This window comes from Miniopterus natalensis, chromosome 1 (assembly GCF_054644295.1).
Source record: "Miniopterus natalensis isolate mMinNat1 chromosome 1, mMinNat1.hap1, whole genome shotgun sequence".
Taxonomy (NCBI): Eukaryota; Metazoa; Chordata; class Mammalia; order Chiroptera; family Miniopteridae; genus Miniopterus; species Miniopterus natalensis.
The window spans coordinates 25837917-25857784 of NC_142081.1; the positions used below are offsets into that span (position 1 = coordinate 25837917).

The 19868-nt window shown below is 45.8% G+C and overlaps 1 protein-coding gene across 2 annotated transcripts in view; it reads left to right on the forward strand.

The window, feature by feature from the left end:
- Positions 1–19424, forward strand: part of ZFYVE26 (zinc finger FYVE-type containing 26) — a 60484-nt gene extending 41060 nt beyond the window's left edge. The window contains exons 30-42 of one of the 2 annotated variants that reach the window (XM_016223844.2): positions 432–460; positions 1076–1212; positions 2569–2789; positions 5667–5814; positions 6056–6265; positions 6762–6980; positions 10886–11083; positions 11756–11955; positions 12535–12676; positions 12969–13028; positions 14201–14383; positions 14972–15016; positions 17384–19424. In XM_016223844.2, coding sequence (XP_016079330.2) covers positions 432–460; positions 1076–1212; positions 2569–2789; positions 5667–5814; positions 6056–6265; positions 6762–6980; positions 10886–11083; positions 11756–11955; positions 12535–12676; positions 12969–13028; positions 14201–14383; positions 14972–15016; positions 17384–17587 — 1996 coding nt within the window. In that variant the 3' untranslated portion in view covers positions 17588–19424. The remainder of the gene's footprint in view (positions 1–431; positions 461–1075; positions 1213–2568; positions 2790–5666; positions 5815–6055; positions 6266–6761; positions 6981–10885; positions 11084–11755; positions 11956–12534; positions 12677–12968; positions 13029–14200; positions 14384–14971; positions 15017–17383) is intronic. The other variant, XM_087819693.1, reaches the window with a different exon arrangement.
- Positions 19425–19868: the final 444 nt, after the last annotated feature.

Consider the following 19868-nt stretch of genomic DNA (forward strand, 5'->3'; position numbering starts at 1 on the left):
GGGGGCTTGTCTGCTGAACTGCAAATGTGGAATAGTTTTACCCTGAGGAGCTACTGAAGAATTTTAAGCAGAAGCGTAATTTGGCCAGATTTGCATTTTTGAAAGCTTGCTGTAGCTGCAGAGAACAGAATGGGTTCACAGAATCTAAGAGACCATTTGGGAAGTTATTGAAAAGGCTCTACCAATAAATAATGAGGACCCCCTCTGAGGCAAGGATGAAGAGCAGATGGGGACATTTAAAGGGGTATTTAGGAGATGGAATGGACAGGAAATGGTGAGTGAGTGGCTGTGGCAAGCGAGGAAGAGGAAGGAGTTTTGGATAATGCCCTATCTCACTCAGGTAATAGAGTAAATGTCAGGGCTATACACCAAGTTCAAATCAAAAAGGAGGGGAGATTCAGGCATTTCACTTTCTCTTTCTCTGTTTCCAGTGGACTGGAGAAGCCAGGACAACCAGAAGGTAAGGCTGAACCACATTCCCTGGGACTCTGTTTATCCGCTCAGATTGGCTTCTCCTTCATGTCATCTGCAGCTGATTCCCTTAACAGCAACTCAGTCAAACTGGCTGGCCAAAGAAAATTCTTAGCATTTCAGTCAAGCTGTTTCCTATCATATTAACCTAGTATTCTGGCCCATTAGCTTCCGGCATTGAGAGTCCAGCAACCAAAGAATTTGGTCCTTAACTTCTATTTTTTTTAACCCTTAGGTTCCCCTTCACCATCATCCTTCCTCCCAAGACTCCCTCCTTCCCCCTAGTTAATCACTATTATTTGTTTGGCCTAAATCCTTCCATCACAGGTTAACTTTTGCGTAGCCAGGGGCTCAGCCCTCCACTTGAGAAGCTTGTACCTTGCAGGGTTGTATGGCAAACACTGTAACACATCCCAGGTCTCCCCTGGGAAAGAAAGTTTGAGGTGCCTTAGGAGGTCTCCTAGAGGAAATAAAGGACCAAGGAAAGAGAAAGGGCACTCAGATAGCAGGCAAGGATCTGCTGCAACTCACGCCAGCTTACTGGGCTGGGTTAGACTGGCCTGCTGGCCAGTGGCTGACACATGGATGGCATTTCTCTTCTCAGCACCGGACAGTGCCAAAAGCGAAAGCCTTCCGTACTCAGCTGTGGTCAGAGTCCCCAAAGCACCTGAGGTAGAATGGATTTTGGACCTGAATGAGGAGGAAAATGAGCTGGTGCGGAGTGAATTTTACTATGAGCAGGTAATAGCAATAAAATTCAATGACTATTTGAGTTTCTTTATGATGTGTAGTAGTATGTGCAGGAAATGCAGAGAAAATTTGAGGTACCTTAAGGAGGTCTCCAAACAAGTATAATAATATGGGAGCTAAGACAAGTAAACCAGTTAAGGCAGGAAATGAGGAGCATCCTGGGAAATGCACAAGAAGAGATCAACAAAGGCTTCGTGGAAGAGGTAGCATTTAAGATGAGCCTAGAGCCCAGCCAGGCGTGGCTCAGCATTTGAGCATCGACCTAGGATCCAGGTCATGGTTCAATTCCTGCACATGCCCAGGTTTCGGGCTCGATCCCCAGTCAGGGGTGTGCAGGAGGCAGCCGATCAATGATGACTCATCATCGAGGTTTCTATCTCTCTCCCTCTCCCTTCTTCTTTCTGAAACCAATAAAGATATATTAAAAAAAAAAAAAAAAAAAGATGAGCCTTGGAAGAGCAGTAGGAGTTTGACAAGCAGAAATTTGGGGGTTGTGAGAATAGGGGATGGGCAAAGAGTGCAAAACTAAAGCATCTGAGCAAAGGCTCAGTGTCAGAAATTGCAGGTCATGATGGGGAACTGGAGATGGTTTAATTTTGAGGGATAGAGTAGAGAGGTAGTAAAAGGTAGGATTGAGCCTGGCCGGGCATGGCTCAGCAGTTGAGCGTTGACCCAGGATCCAGGCAATCGGGGTTTGATTCCTGGTCGGGGCACATGCCCGGGTTGTGGGCTCGATCCCCAGTTGGGGGTGTGCGGGAGGCAGCTTATCAATGACTCTCTCATCATTGATGTTTCTATCTCCCTCTCCCTCTCCTTTCCTCTCTCTGAAATCAATAAAGATATATTTTAAATTAAAAAAAAGGCCGGATTGAAACAGGCTATTTATGTTTAGGGACTTGAATTCTACAGAAAGGAATATGTACTTTGTGGACATCAGGGACCATGAAGGGTTTTGGAATATGCTTTTGGAATATGAATTTAGCAGTATGTCCAGTGACTTGAAGCAGAGGCTCCTCCACATGGTCAGACAAGCAAGGTGACCATCATAGTCCTAGCCGGTAATAAGAAAGACCTTTGTAGTTAGGAGGGACCTGTAAACATTTCGAAGAAGCAGGTAGCACATGAATACAGCTGCTTTCTTCCCAGTAAGATGACATAACCTAGCAGCCAGAGCTTTGGCGGTGTTACTTACAAGATCTGACACTTGTTTAGTTCCATTTCTGCTTTGCTGTGGAATGTTGGCCCCTTTTTCAGTGCTTTCGAGGCTTTGTGAAACAGGAAGAATAATTTCCGCTACCTAACTGCATGTGAAGAATGCATGTTTCTCTCTTCCTCTACCCTGGCCAGGCCCCCAGCGCCTCCTTGTGCATCGCAATCCTGAATCTGCACCAGGACAGTGTTGCCTGTGGCCACCAGCTGATTGAGCACTGCTGCAGACTGTCCCAGGGCCTTGCCAACCCAGAGGTGGATGCAGGGCTACTCACAGACATCATGAAGCAGCTGCTCTTCAGTGCCAAGGTGATGTTTGTCAAGGCCGGCCGCAGCCAGGACCTGGCTCTTTGTGACAGGTAAGTGGGAATAAGTCTCTGTTCTTTTGCATAGAGCTCATTTCTGTCCAGCTTCTCTTCCTGACCTCACAATGAGTGTTCACCTCACCATCCTTTCTAATAAGAGAGACTGAAATGTTTGCATCTCAATTTGATGTTAATGTAATGCTGTTACCAGATCACAAGTGGTCTTCCTCATCCTACCATAGCAGCCTGTGTCCTTCCTTCTCTGTCCCACATAGATCCTCAAAGCAAAGGATTCTCTAGCTATACCCCATCAGAAAGAAATCAAAGACTCTGGTTGATTTGTAATTAAAGTCAGTTTAGGGGAGCACCTTTAATCTCTGTGGGACTTTCTGACTTTTAAAGATGTGTCCTCCCAGAGTGTCCAATGCTTAGCCTTGACCAAAACTCTACCCCATCCTTTACCAAATTCAGACTGTGGCCTCAGGGAGATCTGAGTAACAGATCTATAAAGCATGCTGGGAACTGGTGTATCCTGTTACAGGTAGGAATCTGAGTCATAAAGTGGAAATACCTTTGAAAAGGGTATGATTAAACCTCAGGTCCCTGCACAACTTGCTCTACCTCTATTAACTTGACAATGAAAATTCCCATTCCTGGCTTATCCACCCAGATGTGTGACTCACATTGTGTGTTCCCAGCACTCAATCCTTGCCAGGTATGGGAGCAGAGAGCATGATTTTCTCTGACATGTAAGTATCTCAGGCACTTGCTCAGAGTACTTGCCTGCAAACTCAGCAGCTGGCAGAGGACTCAGTGAATATCAGCTTCCCCACTTCCAAGCTCTGTCACCGTGGGCAAGTCTGTTACCCACTCTGGGCCTCAGTTTTCTCCTCTGTAAAATAGAGATAACAATAATACTTATCTCATAGGGCTGTTATGAAGATAAAGTGAGAATATCCATGTAAAGGGTAAGAACTGAGCCTACTGCAAAAGTGTTAGCTTTTTTATTTATTTTATTTTATTAAATATATTTTTATTGATTTCCGAGAGAGGGAGAGAGAGATAGAAACATCAGTGAGAGAGTCATTGATCAGCTGCATCCCACACGCCCCCCGCTGGAGATTGAGCTCGCAACCAGATGTGTGCCCTGATCCGAATCGAACCATGATCTCCTGGATCATAGGTCGATGCCTAACTGCTGAGCCATGCTGAGCAGGCAGCTTTTTTATTTTTATTAACAAAAAGCAAAAGGTTGAGAAAGACAAAAGAATGTGGGACAGAAAGTGGAAGGAAGTTTGAAGGAGTTAATTTCACTCATATCAAGAGGTACTAGATTCTACATCATTTTTCAAGTTGATAAATTAATAAATAGATATAACATGTTAAGTAAAGTTTTTTGAAGAACCATGAAAAGAACCAAATAGCTACCAATTTACCAGAAATGGAAGAGAAGAGGGGGAAAAAAGGTAAAATTTAAGGCAAAAATAAAAATATATTTACATACACGGTGGGACAAAAGTAGGTTTATAGTTGTGAGTGTGTGAAACACAGAGTTTATTCTTGTATTATTTATTACTTACTGTATTTTCCATACGAACAACTGTAAACCTACTTTTGCCCCACCCTGTATTTCTTGAATATCAGTAATGTAAATGAGATAAAGTTTTAGTAAAAGAAAAATATACTCAGATTGGGAGGGGAGACAAACTTAACTTCAATTCCTATGCTTCCTTCAAAATCTAATATAGATGGGGGAAATATCCACTTTAGGCTGAGGGCAGCAGAAGTTAAGGGAGTCCTTACTTCAGTAGGATTCTCACCCACCCCAAGGTGCCTTCGGCTTCAGCAGGGGTTTCAGATTACACATTCTCTCTTCCCATCCTGGATTCAAATTCACCCACTCTGGAGAATAGCTGTCTTTGTGCCCATTTGCTGAGGGCGGTGAATATATCTCCCATGTGTATTAAAACTCCTAGTTTGCAGAATATTTTTCTATTGTCTTTAACTCATAAAAAACTCACACCACTAATACAAATGAACAATACCTAATGATCCCAAATTTGCTTTCACACACTGTACTTTCCTACTCTGTTCCTAGTAGGTTGAGAATCATTAACACACTGAATCACTTTTCAGGGAAATCAGTGGGCAGGGCAGGATCCACAGGGTTTTTGCTAGAATTATGATACAAGATTTAAGAACCTCAAGTTGAGGCAGCGCTAGACAGAGTAATCCAGCCCTCTGGGCTTTCTATCATTATAAGGTTTTTGCAATCACCAGGTGTCAGGAGTACCTCAAAGGTGGAGGTCCTAGTAGGCTGTAATGGGAACCCACCCTTAGGCCAGGGACAGGATGTCAAGTCCAAGAGACTAGAATATGAGGGAAGGGCCAGGAAGCCCCTGCCCAGCAGTGTGTCCCTGGAGTGGTAGTGATGTGAGCTCTGTACTGACCAGGAATGCAGGCCATCCATACAGTCTCTGTGCTCTACCCCAAGCAAGCAGGGTTCAAAAGGGCTAAAAAGCAAACAGGAAACTTGTGAGCCTCCAACATTCAGTGTAAAGGCCTTGCCTCAAATAAAAGACCTGAGTGTCCCTACTCCACATGCTAATATCTAACATTTAATAAGTGCTTGCGAAGTTCCAGACACTATCCTAAGCTCTTTCACTTGGGTTATTTCTTTTTTTATATTCCTTTTACAGATGAATAAATTGAGACAGAGAAAGGTTAACTAACTTGCCCAGGACCATAGAGCTGCTAAATGATGGAGTTGAGATTCAGAGAGTCCAGCTCCCAAGCCTTCTCTCATAGTGTCTGTACCTCTCAATTCTCAGGATCACATTTCCCATTGGAAATAAATGAAACACCTTTAAGCAGCAACTATTCTTAGTAAGACTGTGGAGCTTCATTGCCTTGTCCTTTTTCTCCCTGTAGCTATATCAGCAAGGTAGATGTACTGAATATTTTAGTTGCTGCTGCCTATTGCCACGTGCCATCTCTGGATCAGATCTTACAGCCAGCTGCAGTAACCAGGCTAAGGAACCAGCTTTTGGAAGCTGAGTACTACCAACTGGGAGTTGAGGTGAGGCAAAGACAAAGATTACTTCTACCCCACTATAATGAATTGCCTTTGTCTAGCCTTGCAAACAGGTATTGCTGTCTCTCAGTTGTTCTTGGCCATGGGTAGGTATCTAGGGCGTGACCAGTTTACCCAGATTGGGGGTGGGGAGAGATGATTAGCAACAAGGGGATAGAGTAGGTCTTAGGAACTCTCAGGCCTTGATGTAGGTACCTCTAACTTAAAGGAGCAATTTTTCCTCCAGGTCTCCACAAAGACTGGGCTTGACACCACTGGGGCATGGCATGCTTGGGGAATGGCCTGCCTCAAAGCCGGGAACCTTACTGCCGCACGGGAGAAGTTCGGTCGCTGTCTGAAGCCCCCTCTCGACCTCAATCAGCTGAGTCATGGCTCAAGACTGGTACAGGATGTGGTTGAGTACCTGGAGTCCACAGTGAGGCCAGTCCTGTCCTTGGTAAGAGCACAGAAGAGAGAGGGTCCTCTCAGGGAGGGAGTCCCAGGAACAGTAATGACCTGGGGAAAAGATCAGCTTCCACTCAGCTGACAGTGCGGTCCTAGCTCAGAGCTGCCAGGCTTGGATTTTGTTCTTTCCATTATACATAGTTTGATGAGTAACTGTATATGGTTAGATAAGTAATACGGAGTCAAATTTTTTTTTAAGCAAATTACAGAAAACTACTTTAAAATGATAAAAATCACATATAATCTCATACCCAGACTTAAGTAGTGTTTAGATTTTGGTGAATTTCCTATTATGTTTTTGAATGAAAGCGATGTTACACAGCATTATAATATATAGAATTTTGTATCCTGCCTGTTTTTCTACCCTTAGAACTGTATTGTGGGCATTTCCCCACATTGTTAAGTATTCTTTGAAAACAGTAATTTCCGGGGATGCTGAGAACTTCCTGAGTTCCATTTACCCCTCGCACTGTCTCCTTTCCTATCAGCAAGACGATGATTACTTGGCCACCTTGAAAGAACTGGAAGCTACCCTTCGGACCCAGAGCCTCTCTCTCGAGGTGATTCCTGAAGGGAAGATCATGAACAACACTTACTACCAAGAATGCCTGTTCTACTTGCATAACTATAGCACCAACCTGGCCATCGTGAGCTTTTACATGAGGCACAGCTGCCTGCGGGAAGCCCTGCTGCACCTGCTCAACAAGGTGGGACACACAGACACGGCTCTCAACAGGCAGTGCCTGCCTGCTTTACCCTCCTAGGTTGGCCACTCAGCTTTAAAAGGGGGGTGGAGAAGATAACTCCTTTAAACTAAACCCAGTGCTAAGCTATGAAATCACCTCTGGCATAGTGAGGTCGAAGGAAAATTCTGTATAGACAGATCATGATTTGGTAAGTGTGCAACAAGTCTTAACCTGGATCCCAAATTGCCTTCTGACTGGCAGTGAAAATTCCACCCCCTCTCCAGAAACACACAGCAGAATCAAACAGTAATTGAGAGCATGATCTCTAGAATAAGGTGGTTGGTATAAGTGGTGTGGCCTTGGGCACTTTGCTTAACCTCTCTGTTTGCACACACCTCCACCTGCCGTGGGGCTAAGTCCCACTGCTGACCCAGCTGCTCATCACTCAGAGTTGTTCCCACAAGGGCCAGGAATCACCCATAGCACACATCCTATGTTTGGGCTCCAATACCTGATGGAGGGAGAGTGTGTTCTCTTTTCCCTCTGGCATCGCTGCCCTTCTCCCACCAGAGGTACAGGCACCACTGAAGTGCATCATTTCTTTGGAGCCATTGTGAAGCAAAGTCAGGACTCTGTTTCACCACATCCTGTGGTATTCCCTCTTTTATCTTAATGTTCCATGAAAACCTTATGAGGAATTAGCTGATTCATACCAAATTTCATATAGAATTAAAGGACCTCAAGGTGTACTTTCATTTCAGTCTGCCACTCTGATTCAAAATGGCAGCCCATGAAAGTTTGCAGTTAGACCTCTCTTGTAGGATTGCTCCAAGAGAAGTCAATAGTTCACAGACTCGTGGTAACCATGCCCCCACAGGACAGTGAAAGGGAAATGTTTTCACTGCTACCTTAGCTCCTAACTGTGCCTTAGCCACTAACCAGGTCTTGAGAATAGTGTGAAAGTTATAGTATTTAGAGTTTAATTGCTAACCTTTTCCTTTCCCTCAGTTTCCAATGAGTTTTGAGGTAAATCTGTTTCTCCCAAGCACAAAAAGACAATGGAAATCACCCAGTTCTGTTTGTTCTAATGACTGACTAGTCCAGAGAGCTAAGCTGCTTATTTACTTACGTTAGTCTAAGCTGACGACAGCATTGCCCCTACTTTATGTTTGTCAGAGCTGGATAAAAGATTCCCTTTATCTCCTGTGATCACAATGACCCTGGAAGTGAAATATCTTACCTTAATTCTCAAGCAGATTGGGGACAGCAGAAGGAAAACACTGCAACAGCTGGGACTGAATGCCTAGAGCATGGAGGCTTCTCTAGCCTATTCCCTGCCCTTTCCATCCTTCACCTGCCGCACCGCCCAGCATGAGCCTTCTAAAACATAGACACATGTTGCTTCCCTTATTCCCCTCTAAAAGGCCTTCAGTGGGTCCCCACCACCGCAGGATGAAGTGCCAGGGCCTTAGCACACGTGGGACCCTCCAGGATCAGGCCCCTTTGTTTTCCAGTTTATTTTCACCACAAATGCTGTCTATAACCTGCATTCCAGATTTACCAAAGGACCTGATTGTACCAGGTACTTTCTTGCTTCCACGAGTCTGCATGTGCATTCCCTCTACCTACAATGCCCTGCCCCTCCTCGTTTTCTCGGAGAATGCATGTTGATCTTTTCAGACCCTCTCTGTTACACATTCACAGAACATGCAAGTAATGATAATAATCTCTTCCTTTCCACCACCATTACACCTAGGGCATAGTGCTATTATTGCATTTATTCCACTGGTTTGCAACTATTTGTTTACATTGTGTCTTCCCATCTGGATGAGAAGGCCTGTATTTTACTAACCTGTGTAGTCAGCTGCCTGGCCTAGCGCCAGTTATGAATGAATGGATGGGTAGATAAATGGATGAAATGGAAGTTCTTAAGGTGTTGCTCTTCTGAGGAATTCCACCTTACTGTGGAGCTGAGGCCTCTGCTTCTTAGAGTCTGTCCTACAACTGTTAGTTTAGGTCTGGGTTTCTCAGTTAGGAACAGCCAGCGTCAGGAAAGGAGCGCTCACCCACTGTGGGTGTTCTCAACGCCCAGATCTTTCCCACGTCTGAACAGCTCGTGCATGTGCTCCTGGGCCGCCGTGGTTATACTACCAGAGTTTATAGCCATCCTTTACTCTCCACTAGTTACTCTACTCCTGGTCTAAAATCTAAATGCCAAAATGATTTTCTTGTCTATGACTGTGGAATAAGGGTTTATGACTAAAGGTCTCTGAACCACAGATGAGCTTCAGAAGCAAGGGGATGAATATATGTGTGTACTTTCCTAAGGAGTTTCATGATGTCTATCATTTATTCATTCATCCAAGAGATATTTATTAAATAATTATTTAATGGCAAGAATTATTCTTGACACTAAAGATACAGCAGTGAAAATAACAAGCACAAATATCTGCCCTCGTAAAACTCACATTATAGTAGAGAGAGAGAGAGAGAGAGAGAATAAGCCAGGTAAATAAAATATATAGTGTAGTAATGAGTAACAATAAGAGGAGTAAAGCAGAAGAGGTGGTGCAGTTTTAGATAGGATGCCAAGGGAAGATGATGCCTGAGTAAAGGCCTAAAGGAGATAGGAGTGAGCCATGCATGTTATGGAGGAAGCACAGTCCAGGTGGAAGGAGCAGCAAAGGTCAGGGAGCAGTGAGCTGGGACAGGTGGGAACAGAGAAGGCCAGAAAGGTAGCAAGGGCCAGGTCGCATAGGGCCTGGTAGACATTATGAGGACTTGGGCTTGGCACTGAGTGAAAGGGAAAACCATGGGAGGATTTTGAGCAGAGGAATAATGTGATCTGACTTATGTTTTACAGAATCACTCAAATTGAATTGTTGGCATTAGACAAAAGAGGGGCAGAAGTGGAAGATGGGAAATGAGGGAGGAGGCTGTTGCAATGATCCAAGCAAATGCTGATGATGACCTGGGCCAGGGTAGCACAGTAGAGGTAGTGAGAAGTGGTCAGATTCCTACATGTTCTGTATGGTCTTCATAGTAAAGCCAATAGAATTTGTGGATGAATTTGATGTTGGGATATGAGGGGAGAGATGACTGAGGTTTTTGACCTGAACAACTAAAAGCACAAAATCGCCATCTGAGAAAGAGAAGACAGCAGAAAGGGCAGATTTGGAAGAAACAGGCACCAGCACAGTTTTAGATGTAGTAGGTTGACGAGGTACCTGAGAGGACACGCTGAATAGGCAATTGGCTATCAGTTGGAGATCCAGTACTGGAGTTCAGGAGGAATGGCAGGCTATAAATAGGGATTTAGGCATAGTCAGCAGATAGATAGTATGTAAAGCACGGAAGCTATATGAAATCACCAAAAGAATGACTGTAGTAGGCAGAAAAATGAATAGGTTTTCCCTAAGCCCTAGGGTGATTAGGAGAATCAGCAAAGGAAATTAAAAAGAAATAACCAGAAAAGTAGAAAGAAAATCTGGACAGGTGGTATCCTGGAAGCCAAATAAAGAAAAATTTTCAAGAAGGAAGAAGCCATCAGCTGTATCAATGTTAATAGATCAGACGGAAAACAAGGACCAAGAAATAACTTTTAGGTTTAATACTGTAGAGGTCACTGATAACCTAAGGGGCAGTTTTAATGGAGTTGTGGGTATAAAACTTGGTAAGAGTGGGTTGAAGAGAAAATCACAGGAGGTAAATAGGAGACAGTGAGCATAGATAACTCTGTCGAGGATCTTTCAGTAAAGGGAAGGAGAGAGTGGAACAGTCACGAGAGCAGGATTCTCAAAGGTGTCTGACACTCAAATGTTAAAAAGCACCGCTCTGAGAGGATGCTGAAGGAAATTCAGAATGGACCCCAGATGATGCCAGACCCTGGCTTAAGACTTTAGACTTTCTGCTTTGCCCTGCTCCAGGAAAGTCCTCCAGAAGTCTTCATAGAAGGCATTTTCCAGCCAAGCTATAAAAGTGGAAAGCTTCACGTTTTGGAAAACTTGCTGGAATCCATTGATCCAACCTTGGAGCGCTGGGGAGAGTACTTGCTCGCTGCCTGCCAACATTTACAGAAGAAGAACTACTACCACATTCTGTACGAGCTGCAGCAGTTTATGAAGGTAAGAGCGGCCCCAGCCTGCCTTCTGTCTCTGCCGCTGATGCCCTGGCGTGCCCAAGCGGGGAGACTGTCCAAGGCAAGGGAACAAGACTGTTGTTTGGTCCCTGGCCTTGCTGTTCGACTGATGCTAGAACAAATCCATGTTGCTGTCTAGCATTGCTAAGTAATAGGATTTCTCTCCCCATTCTAGAGAGGGAAACTTGAATCTGGAATTCAAGGAATATAAGAGGTAGGTGGTAGTTTCAAGATAAACATGAGGCATGAATGCAGAATATATACGGAATAATGAAGTGTTTTTAGAGAAGATGCGTGAGGGAAAGGAAAGAAGTTTCTCCCAATCTGTCTGAAGTTGCCAATACTAAATCTCGAGAAACTGAATTATTCAATCAGTGCCACAATAAGAGTGAAGCCAAGGTGGATGGAGAATCAAGTATCCTTTCTAAGATCTCTCCTGTGGTGGAATATTTTCCCACCCAAGAGCTCAGCCAGTCACTTCACTGCGGGATCTCTTAGGCCTAGGAGTGACAGATACAAAATAGCAGTGCAGCTGGCGATGGGAATGGGTGCTAACAAGCAAGAGTCATGGGTGGAAATCAGATCAGAATTCCCCCCTCCCCCCACCCTCCAATATCCCTGGCCTCCTTTGACCTGAACTTCTGCTTTTCTCTTCTAGGACCAAGTCCGGGCTGCCATGACCTGTATTCGATTCTTCAGTCACAAAGCGAAGACATACACGGAACTGGGAGAGAAGCTCTCATGGCTGCTTAAGGCCAAGGACCACCTGAAGACCTACCTCCAAGAAACCTCCCGCAGCTCTAGAAGGAAGAAAACCACCTTCTTCCGAAAGAAGATGACTGCAGCTGATGTGTCCAGGTAGTTCTGGGTTCAGGGAACAATTAGGGTGGCCAGGAAAGTTAGAACTAAGTGTCTATTGGTGACAAAGCTGCTCTTGCCTATCCCTAAAGCCTTGCGGGGAAGAATATACTCACCTGAAGGACTTATTCCTACTGATCATGCTGCTTAGAACACAGCACCCTAAGTAAATGCTCCCCCGCTACCATTTATTGCCTCATAGACCCAGTTGCTAGTTATCTTATGTGTTCGTTCATAATTCATCTCTCTCAACTGATGGGCCTGTGAGGACAGGGTTCATGTCTCTCTTGACCTCTGTTGGTAGCAGCACATAGGTGCTCCACAAATACTTACTGATTCAGGACTGGAGCTCATCCAGTTCCACAAGGCACCTTAGCTATCGAGAGTCTGTACAGGGCACTGACCTGTACAGTTTTTGTCTTGTAACTGCTCAGAGGGTATTTTGATCTCTTCTCCTTCCATGCCATCTCTTTTGCCCTTTCCATTGCCACCTCATTACAATTCTCAGTCACCCAGCCCCGGTCACACCACTCCTGGAGCCCCTCATGCAGCTAGACTGTGCGTCTCCTGTCACTGTAGGCACATGAACACACTTCAGCTGCAGATGGAAGTGACCAGGTTTTTACATCGGTGTGAAAGTGCCGGGACCTCTCAGATCACCACCTTGCCTCTGCCAACCCTGTTTGGAAATAACCACATGAAAATGGATGTTGCCTGTAAGGTACGCACTGTGTTTCAGACCTGCAGCAGACTCTTCGTTTTCAGAACGGTTATCACAGTTGTAATCATCTATATTACTTCAGTTGTTAGTTTTATGGCTGCCACCCACTAGAATGTGATCTACAGAAGGCTGGAGAGCAAGTCTGTTTTGATTGTACTTGTATCCCTAGTGCCTGGCTCTTAGTACATCCCAACAAATATTTGTTGAAGAAATGAAGTGGGGCCCTTGCTCTTGACTGTGGGCCTGCCCCGTAACTCTTGCTTCCTTAAGCGTGGCTCCCTCTCTGTTTCAGGTCATGCTGGGAGGGAAACACGTAGAGGATGGCTTTGGAATCGCATTCCGTGTCCTGCAGGTATGACTCGGGTTACTGGAGATTGTGCTGAGGGCGAGCAGCCTGACCAGTTCCATGAGAGATGATTATTCAGGCAGTTTTTATCCCCAGAAAAGCAGATCTGCATGTGCACCAAGGGTGAATTCAAGGAGGTGGCTATTACAGAACTGTGTCAAATTCAAGACTCTAGTCCACTTCACCAAAAACCACGTAACCAGTGATAAATTCATCAGAAGCTATCCAATAAATACCTGAAACAAATCTAGGAAACCTCCCCGCAGCTCTTTCCCTGTGGAGCCTCTGCTCCCCCTCGCAGGGGACCGTGGCTAGAGGAGGTGGCCCCTCCATGCTCCACCTGCCCAGGAGCTGGCTTGATGAGCACATTTTCTATTGCTCGTGATTAGAGGGCACAGGCACAGCTGTGTCACTGGAGCAGCAGTTAGAGCAGGGCACTGAAACCAGAAGGAGCTGAGTGGTTTCTCCAGACCACCCCCACCACATGGCTACGTGCAGACACCCTGAGGACCAGCATTCTGGGCGGGCAGGGTCTTAAATGTAAGCATTATGCGTGTCTCAAGGATCAATGGCTTCATGAGCAATCGACAGATTTCTTTCTTCCAACCCACTTTCAGTGTTGGACAAAGCTTTCCACACCCAGATACCCCTGGTGACCAGGCAGAGTGGCAGCTCCTCCCAGACCCTGTGGAGGCATTGTCCTAGACCAGGCTTAAAGTTCAAGTGTTTATCTGGTAATTTCAGTGTTTCAGCAAATCAGTGTTTTGGTGAATTGGCCTGTTTCCAAACACAAAGGCACCTCTTAATAGCACCAAGTTTCCAGGGTGGCAAATACCAGCCGCAACATCTGTTTCCCAAGGAAAGATGACCATTAGAGAGACACTGAACTGCTGTTGTGAATTTGGTTAGAATATTTTCATAAAGTGCTACAACAGCAAGTGAGATGTACCAGTTTAGATGTTAAGGTTATGATTTTTATGGTTGCTTCCTAATTGCTTAACTCCAAAAGAAGAACTTTTTGCTTGTTTTTTGTTTGTTATTTATATGTTTTCTATCGTGACTATAGTCAGTATGGCTTACCTACACTAAGCATAGTGGGAGCTTTTTAAATGCTGCCTTCTTTCCTGCTGCTGATCTCCCATGCCACCCTGAGCCCGTCATCCCCCATTCCGTTCTAGGACTTCCAGCTGGATGCTGCCACAACCTACTGCAGAGCTGCCCGGCAGCTGGTGGAGAGGGAGAAATATAGTGAGATCCGACAGCTGCTCAAATGTGTCAGCGAGTCAGGCATGGCAGCCAAGAGTGACGGGGACACCATCCTCCTCAACTGCTTGGAAGCGTTCAAGAGAATTCCACCCCAGGTGCGCTCACTCCCACACCTCTTGGCTCCTCCCTGTATTTCAGTGTCTTCACATTCCTGTTTATATTTCTATTCCCCACAATGGACCTGAAACTCTACAAGATCCTTTTATATTTCTGACCCCTTGTAATAATGTAATAAAGGGTCTAATCAACCCTTCTCTGGAAAGAAAAGTCATGGTAATAACCTCATACGCAGAAGCTGGCCCTCAACAGCCATTTCTAATGTTGTTTGCACCTGAAAGTGTCTATGGATTGTTGGAGTTGAGCTTCTGTGATTGTGGAGGTGGGTCTGCAGATGGCCTTTGAAGCATGTTGCCTGTGAAACTATCCTCCTGTGAAAGAGCCACATCAGTTGTGAAGGCCAAGAACAGGCCTCTTGAGAGCTGTTCCTTCTCAAATTCCTAAGCTTAGTGTTATCATTAGATTTCTCTTGTTGCTCTTATGGCAGGAGTTGAGTTTATTAAAAAGAGTTGGGCAGGCATCTCCATCCTGCAGTCAGAAAAGCTGGGCTGAAACTGGACTGGGCCCCAGCTTTCACCTGGGGACTCTCCTCACTCTCATGACTGCTGTGTTTCTGCCCTGCACAGGAGCTGGAGCGCCTGATCCAGGCGATACACAACGATGACAACAAGGTGAGCAGACTGGTCTTCCTACCCTGGCGATGCTCATGACATCACCTAGGCTTACCTTGTCCTCTCTATTTCTTGCTCCCCATGACAGCTCCATTCACCCTGTATCTCAGCTTCCTCACTATCCAGAGGTGGAACTGGGACCCAGAGAGGGGTGTAATGAGAGGGAACAGGTGGGAGATGCATGACCATTGACCACATGGCCATGGTCTTCCCATTTCTTTATCCCCGAGACAGACATGTCCTACTGCTGTTGAATCTTCATTTTCTGTGGAGGTCTTCTCTCAGACAGCCCTAGGAAGTCCCTCACTTCCATCATTAGGTGACTGATTGAATAAGGTACTCAGAGTGGGCAGGCATTTCTTTATTCTGTAAGGAAAAGCGTGTGCTCTACAGTAGGAAAAAAACACCCCACCCAACCCTTGATCAGCAGATACCTATTGGTGTCTCGTTCTCTGGAACCTGCCTTTCTCCTACAACCTCAGAGCCCTTCCCTGTCAAGTAAGAAATGAGTGAACCTGCACTTCACTTTACTTTCGCAAGGAGGGCCAGCCAGAATAAACGTATTCCCAGCTGCCCCTGTCTGTGGCTCACAGCAGGCCCAATCCACGTGCTATCCAGAGGAAGGCCTGCAGGCCAGGAGAGGCCTGGGAAAGCCCAGCCAGACTGCCATGGCCACTAACAGGGGAATGATCGGGCAGCTGAGAATGAAAAAAACTGGTGTTGGGCAAACAGCTTCTTACACAACCACAGAGCCGCTCCAGTGGCAGCATTGCTAATCCTGGGGTAGATTTTCAGGGCATTTTTTCATTTGAGGGGTTAAGGCAAATATGTTCTTTATTTCTGCAACATTCTGATGAGATCCTATGGAAAGGATGGAATTATGACATTCTGAAATATGGAAGATTACTTTTCTAGAATCAAAAAGAGAACCTGATAGCCAGGCTAGACACCCAGGTTCCCCGATTCCCAGACTGCATTCCTTTTCCAAGCCTTCAGTGAGCCTCCCACTCAACAAGACGGGGCTTTGTCCCTGGGAAAGTCCTGCACTAAAATCTAGACAGTCATTACTTTCCAGGGGTGTTTTTTTTCAGCAGCTGTTTTAACACACTTAGGTAATCTCAGGCCACAAAATCTTGCCAAAAAATAGGTTCATTCAGTTCCTATTCCAGCCTTTCTGGCAAAATGCCCTTTCTCCTGGTAGGAATTTTGCCTGCCAACTTGTGTTATATATTTAACATACATAGGTGCTAGGTGGAGCTGAAGGCCTGGGTGAGAAAAGCATCATGGGGTAGCAGGCGGATACCCAAACAGCAGGACTGATCACTGCAGTGAGCTCAGAACATGCCAGACATCTAGCTGTAGGAAATGAACTGTAATTGAGCTTAAGAAAGAAAGACTTTAGTGACCAAGACAAGAAAGAATATGGAGCATTGAAACAAAGGGAGAAGGTCCCCTCCAGCTACCAGCAGGGACTATCACACCAGAAACGCAGCTTCTAGTGGAAGCTTAGGAGCCACTTGCGAGGACCTTGTTGGCTGGCCTGGAATACTGGCTAACCAGGGAGATGCTAGTGAGATCGGGACCAGGGGAGAAGGGGTTCTCATCTTCACCAAGCTGTGGATTCATGAGATCGAGGGTGTCCAGAGGGCAGGAGAGACACCCCTGTACCCAAAACGGAACTTGCTCTGATCCAAACAGCAAAAGTTAAACCTTTTCTAATTATGTTTATAAGTTTTATTCCCCAAATTTCCTGTTAAAAGATTTTAAATTCCGCAAGTTAATAACAGAAAAGTCAAGATGTAGGATCTATGTGCCCATTGTAGGGGATAGGGATAATTGTTCATTCAGCCATCCATTCACTTGATGCATACTTACTGAATGCCTGTTACATACCAGGCCCTGTGCTAGGCACCAGGAATGCAAGGGCAGAAAAAGCAGGCACTGTTCCTGCCCTCATGGATCTTAAAAGTCTAGTCAAGGAGACAGACACTGATCAGATAATCACCCAAATAACTAAAGTCACACATGTGGGGGCAGTGAAGCCAGGAAGAAGCAGGAGAGCCCAGGACAGTGAGGCGGAGGACCTCAGAGACCAAGGGCAGAGGCCAGACTCTGCCTTCCTGCTTGCCTCCCTCCTTTTGAAATTCTTATTTGTAATAACTTTTTACACTATAAAATAACACAGTGTAGTAGCCTAATGTCCAGAATGTTTAACGAGTTGCTATACTATAGGGAAGGGTAAGAGCCCGGTGATGGATTCATGGGCGAGAAGTGATAGCTTGTGCACCTGAGCTCCAGTGCAGCTCTGAGTATTTCTCGGTGATTCACGAGTGTTGTTTCCTTTCCCCGTCTCATACCCGTTGCCAGGTTCAGGCCTACCTGACATGTTGCAAATTGCGTTCTGCCTATCTGATTGCTGTGAAGCAAGAACACTCGCGGGCCATGGTCCTCGTCCAGCAGGTGCAGCAGGCTGCCAAGAGCAGCGGGGACGCTGTAGTGCAAGACATCTGCACCCAGTGGCTTCTGACAAGTCACACCCGGGGTGCCCTTGGCTCGGGCTCCAGGAAGTGACCGTGGGCAGCGGGCCCTGGGAACTGTGGGACCGGAGCGATGGAGATGCTCTCCGCCTCTTTCCTCCTGTGCAGTGAGACTTCCCTGGCTCTTCCCAGGTCGGAAAGAGCTGGGTTGGACCCTCCTTGCCATCATGGGCAAGTACAGGGCCTTTCACGCAAGTGCCATGCTTCTCTAAGGTTGTGGACTCTGTGTGTGTTTGTCTCGAGATGACCAGTTCTTCCTACCTCAGAGTGAGTGCGTGCGTGTGCACGCCCCTGTGCACCCATGTTTACGCCCAAGCATTTCTGAACAAACGAAACTTCCCCTACTGAAAAGAGGCACTTTATTTAGACTTCTGCCGGTCTGAAAACCTTCCCTGCGTTTTGGTTCTTAACCCGGGTCATCCTGTTTGTGTACACAGTCCCGTCTGCGAGACATTCCAGTAGCTCCTCATGACTAGAAGGGTTTTATCGAGAATTATAGAGCAGCACCAGAAAGATGGCCTCCTTCCCCTCCCTTCCCTTCCCAGCACTCAGAGATGGCTTTGGGGCAAGGGCTACCTGTGGAATAAAACTGTTCCATGTCTCCTCTCAAAAGCACAAGGAGTGGGCTGAACAGAAGGGTCCTCCCTCAGGTGCTGGCATCTGAAAACAGTTGGTGCACATTCAAGTGATCAGACCTAGAACCCTAGACACAAGCAGGAGGGGCACCACTGACTTCATCCAGCAGGGAAAGAAAGGCCAGCCTCTCCAAATGGGAATGCAGGGGTTTCTTACAAGCCCAGAACTGGCTTTTGTGACTATCGGTGCTGCAAAGTGAGAGGATGTGGCTCCCTCTGAGAGTCGGGAGAGATGGTAGCCAAGGTCCTAGAATGAACGGCTAGACTTTGCTATTTGAGTTAGTCTTCTCTGTGCCCTTCCAGTTGGTTAGGAAACCACTTCCTCTTCTCTCCTGCTTCTCTTCGGGACTGCAGGGCAGGTATGCAGGGACCTAGGGTCATTGAGAAGGCAGTGCCTTTGTCTTAACAGAGGAGTCAAGGGTTTGCTTTGGAGGTGGGCCTGCAGACAAGAGTCAGGCGAGGGAACAGTGAATAGGTCCCATCCAGTTGGTGAAAGTTGGTGATGTACTCCTTTAATATGGGCTTATCTTCCCACCCGAGATGTGACAACGTTTTAGAAAGGGTCTGTCATGCTCAGTGACTTGGATTTGCAAATGAGAGGCACAAGAAAAGCTCTGCAGCTCTGAGCCTTGCAACAGCCAGAGCTCAACCTGTTGATCTCACATTTGCTGCAGAGACAAACAGGAACTAGAAGCGAAGTCAGTATCTCTGGTGCTTAGAACCCTGTGGATTTCCCTCTGAGCCAGGTTGTTGTTGTTTTTTATAGTAAAACAACTATTCTGGGCACCTGTCAGGTTCAAAGATTTTGTCATGTTACAGAGCAGAAAGACTGCAAACAAAAGGCTAGATCCCTGTTGGGGGAAGTTTGACAAGCGGCTTTTCCTTCTTTGACTCATAGAATGCATCTGTCTCCCAGGAAGCATCGTTCCCTGGTATCTGCTTGCCCTTCTGAGTCTGCCCTTTTTGCACTGAACATAAGCACTTTATATGAATGGTCTGCACATTTTGCAGCCCTTAATTTGGGATGTTAAACCAGATTTTTCTGACTTTTTCCTCTAACTAGTTGAGCTATAAAATAGGCAACTGTTGAGTAGACTGACATAAGATGGGGCTAAAGGCCTCTGAGTATCACACTGTGGTCTCCAGCAAAACAAACAAACAACAAAACTAACGCATATGTTGAAGAGCTGAATGTTTTACTAGAAGCATCCATAATAAAGTCTCTGTCCTACCCGGTTCTTGGCTTCATGACCTCTTTGTACTGCCTTGCCCTCACCCTTCCCTTCCTTTTTGCCTCATGGTCTGTGTGGAGAGAGAAAGTGGTGGGAAAGATCAGATGGCCTTCCATTCTTGAACTTCTCTAAATGATTCCCATTATAACTAATGACTTTATCTCAAGTTTCCTATGTGTTAAAAACTATTAGTGTACTCTCTACTACCAGAAGACTTTTTTTTTCTTCAGTTGCCTCAACAGTTATAAAACTTTGTAGATCTTTGCCAGTTGGGGTAGTGGGTGGAGATTGGTTACATATTCATCAGGTGCAGAAGATAAGTAAAAAGTCTCTCCCATCCCGGTCCTGTCAGCCCAGTCTCCTCCGAGAGGCCACCAGTATCAACAGTTTCTTGTGTATAGTTCCAGAGCTATTTTATGCATAAACAGCAGTAATAACGAAAGTATCC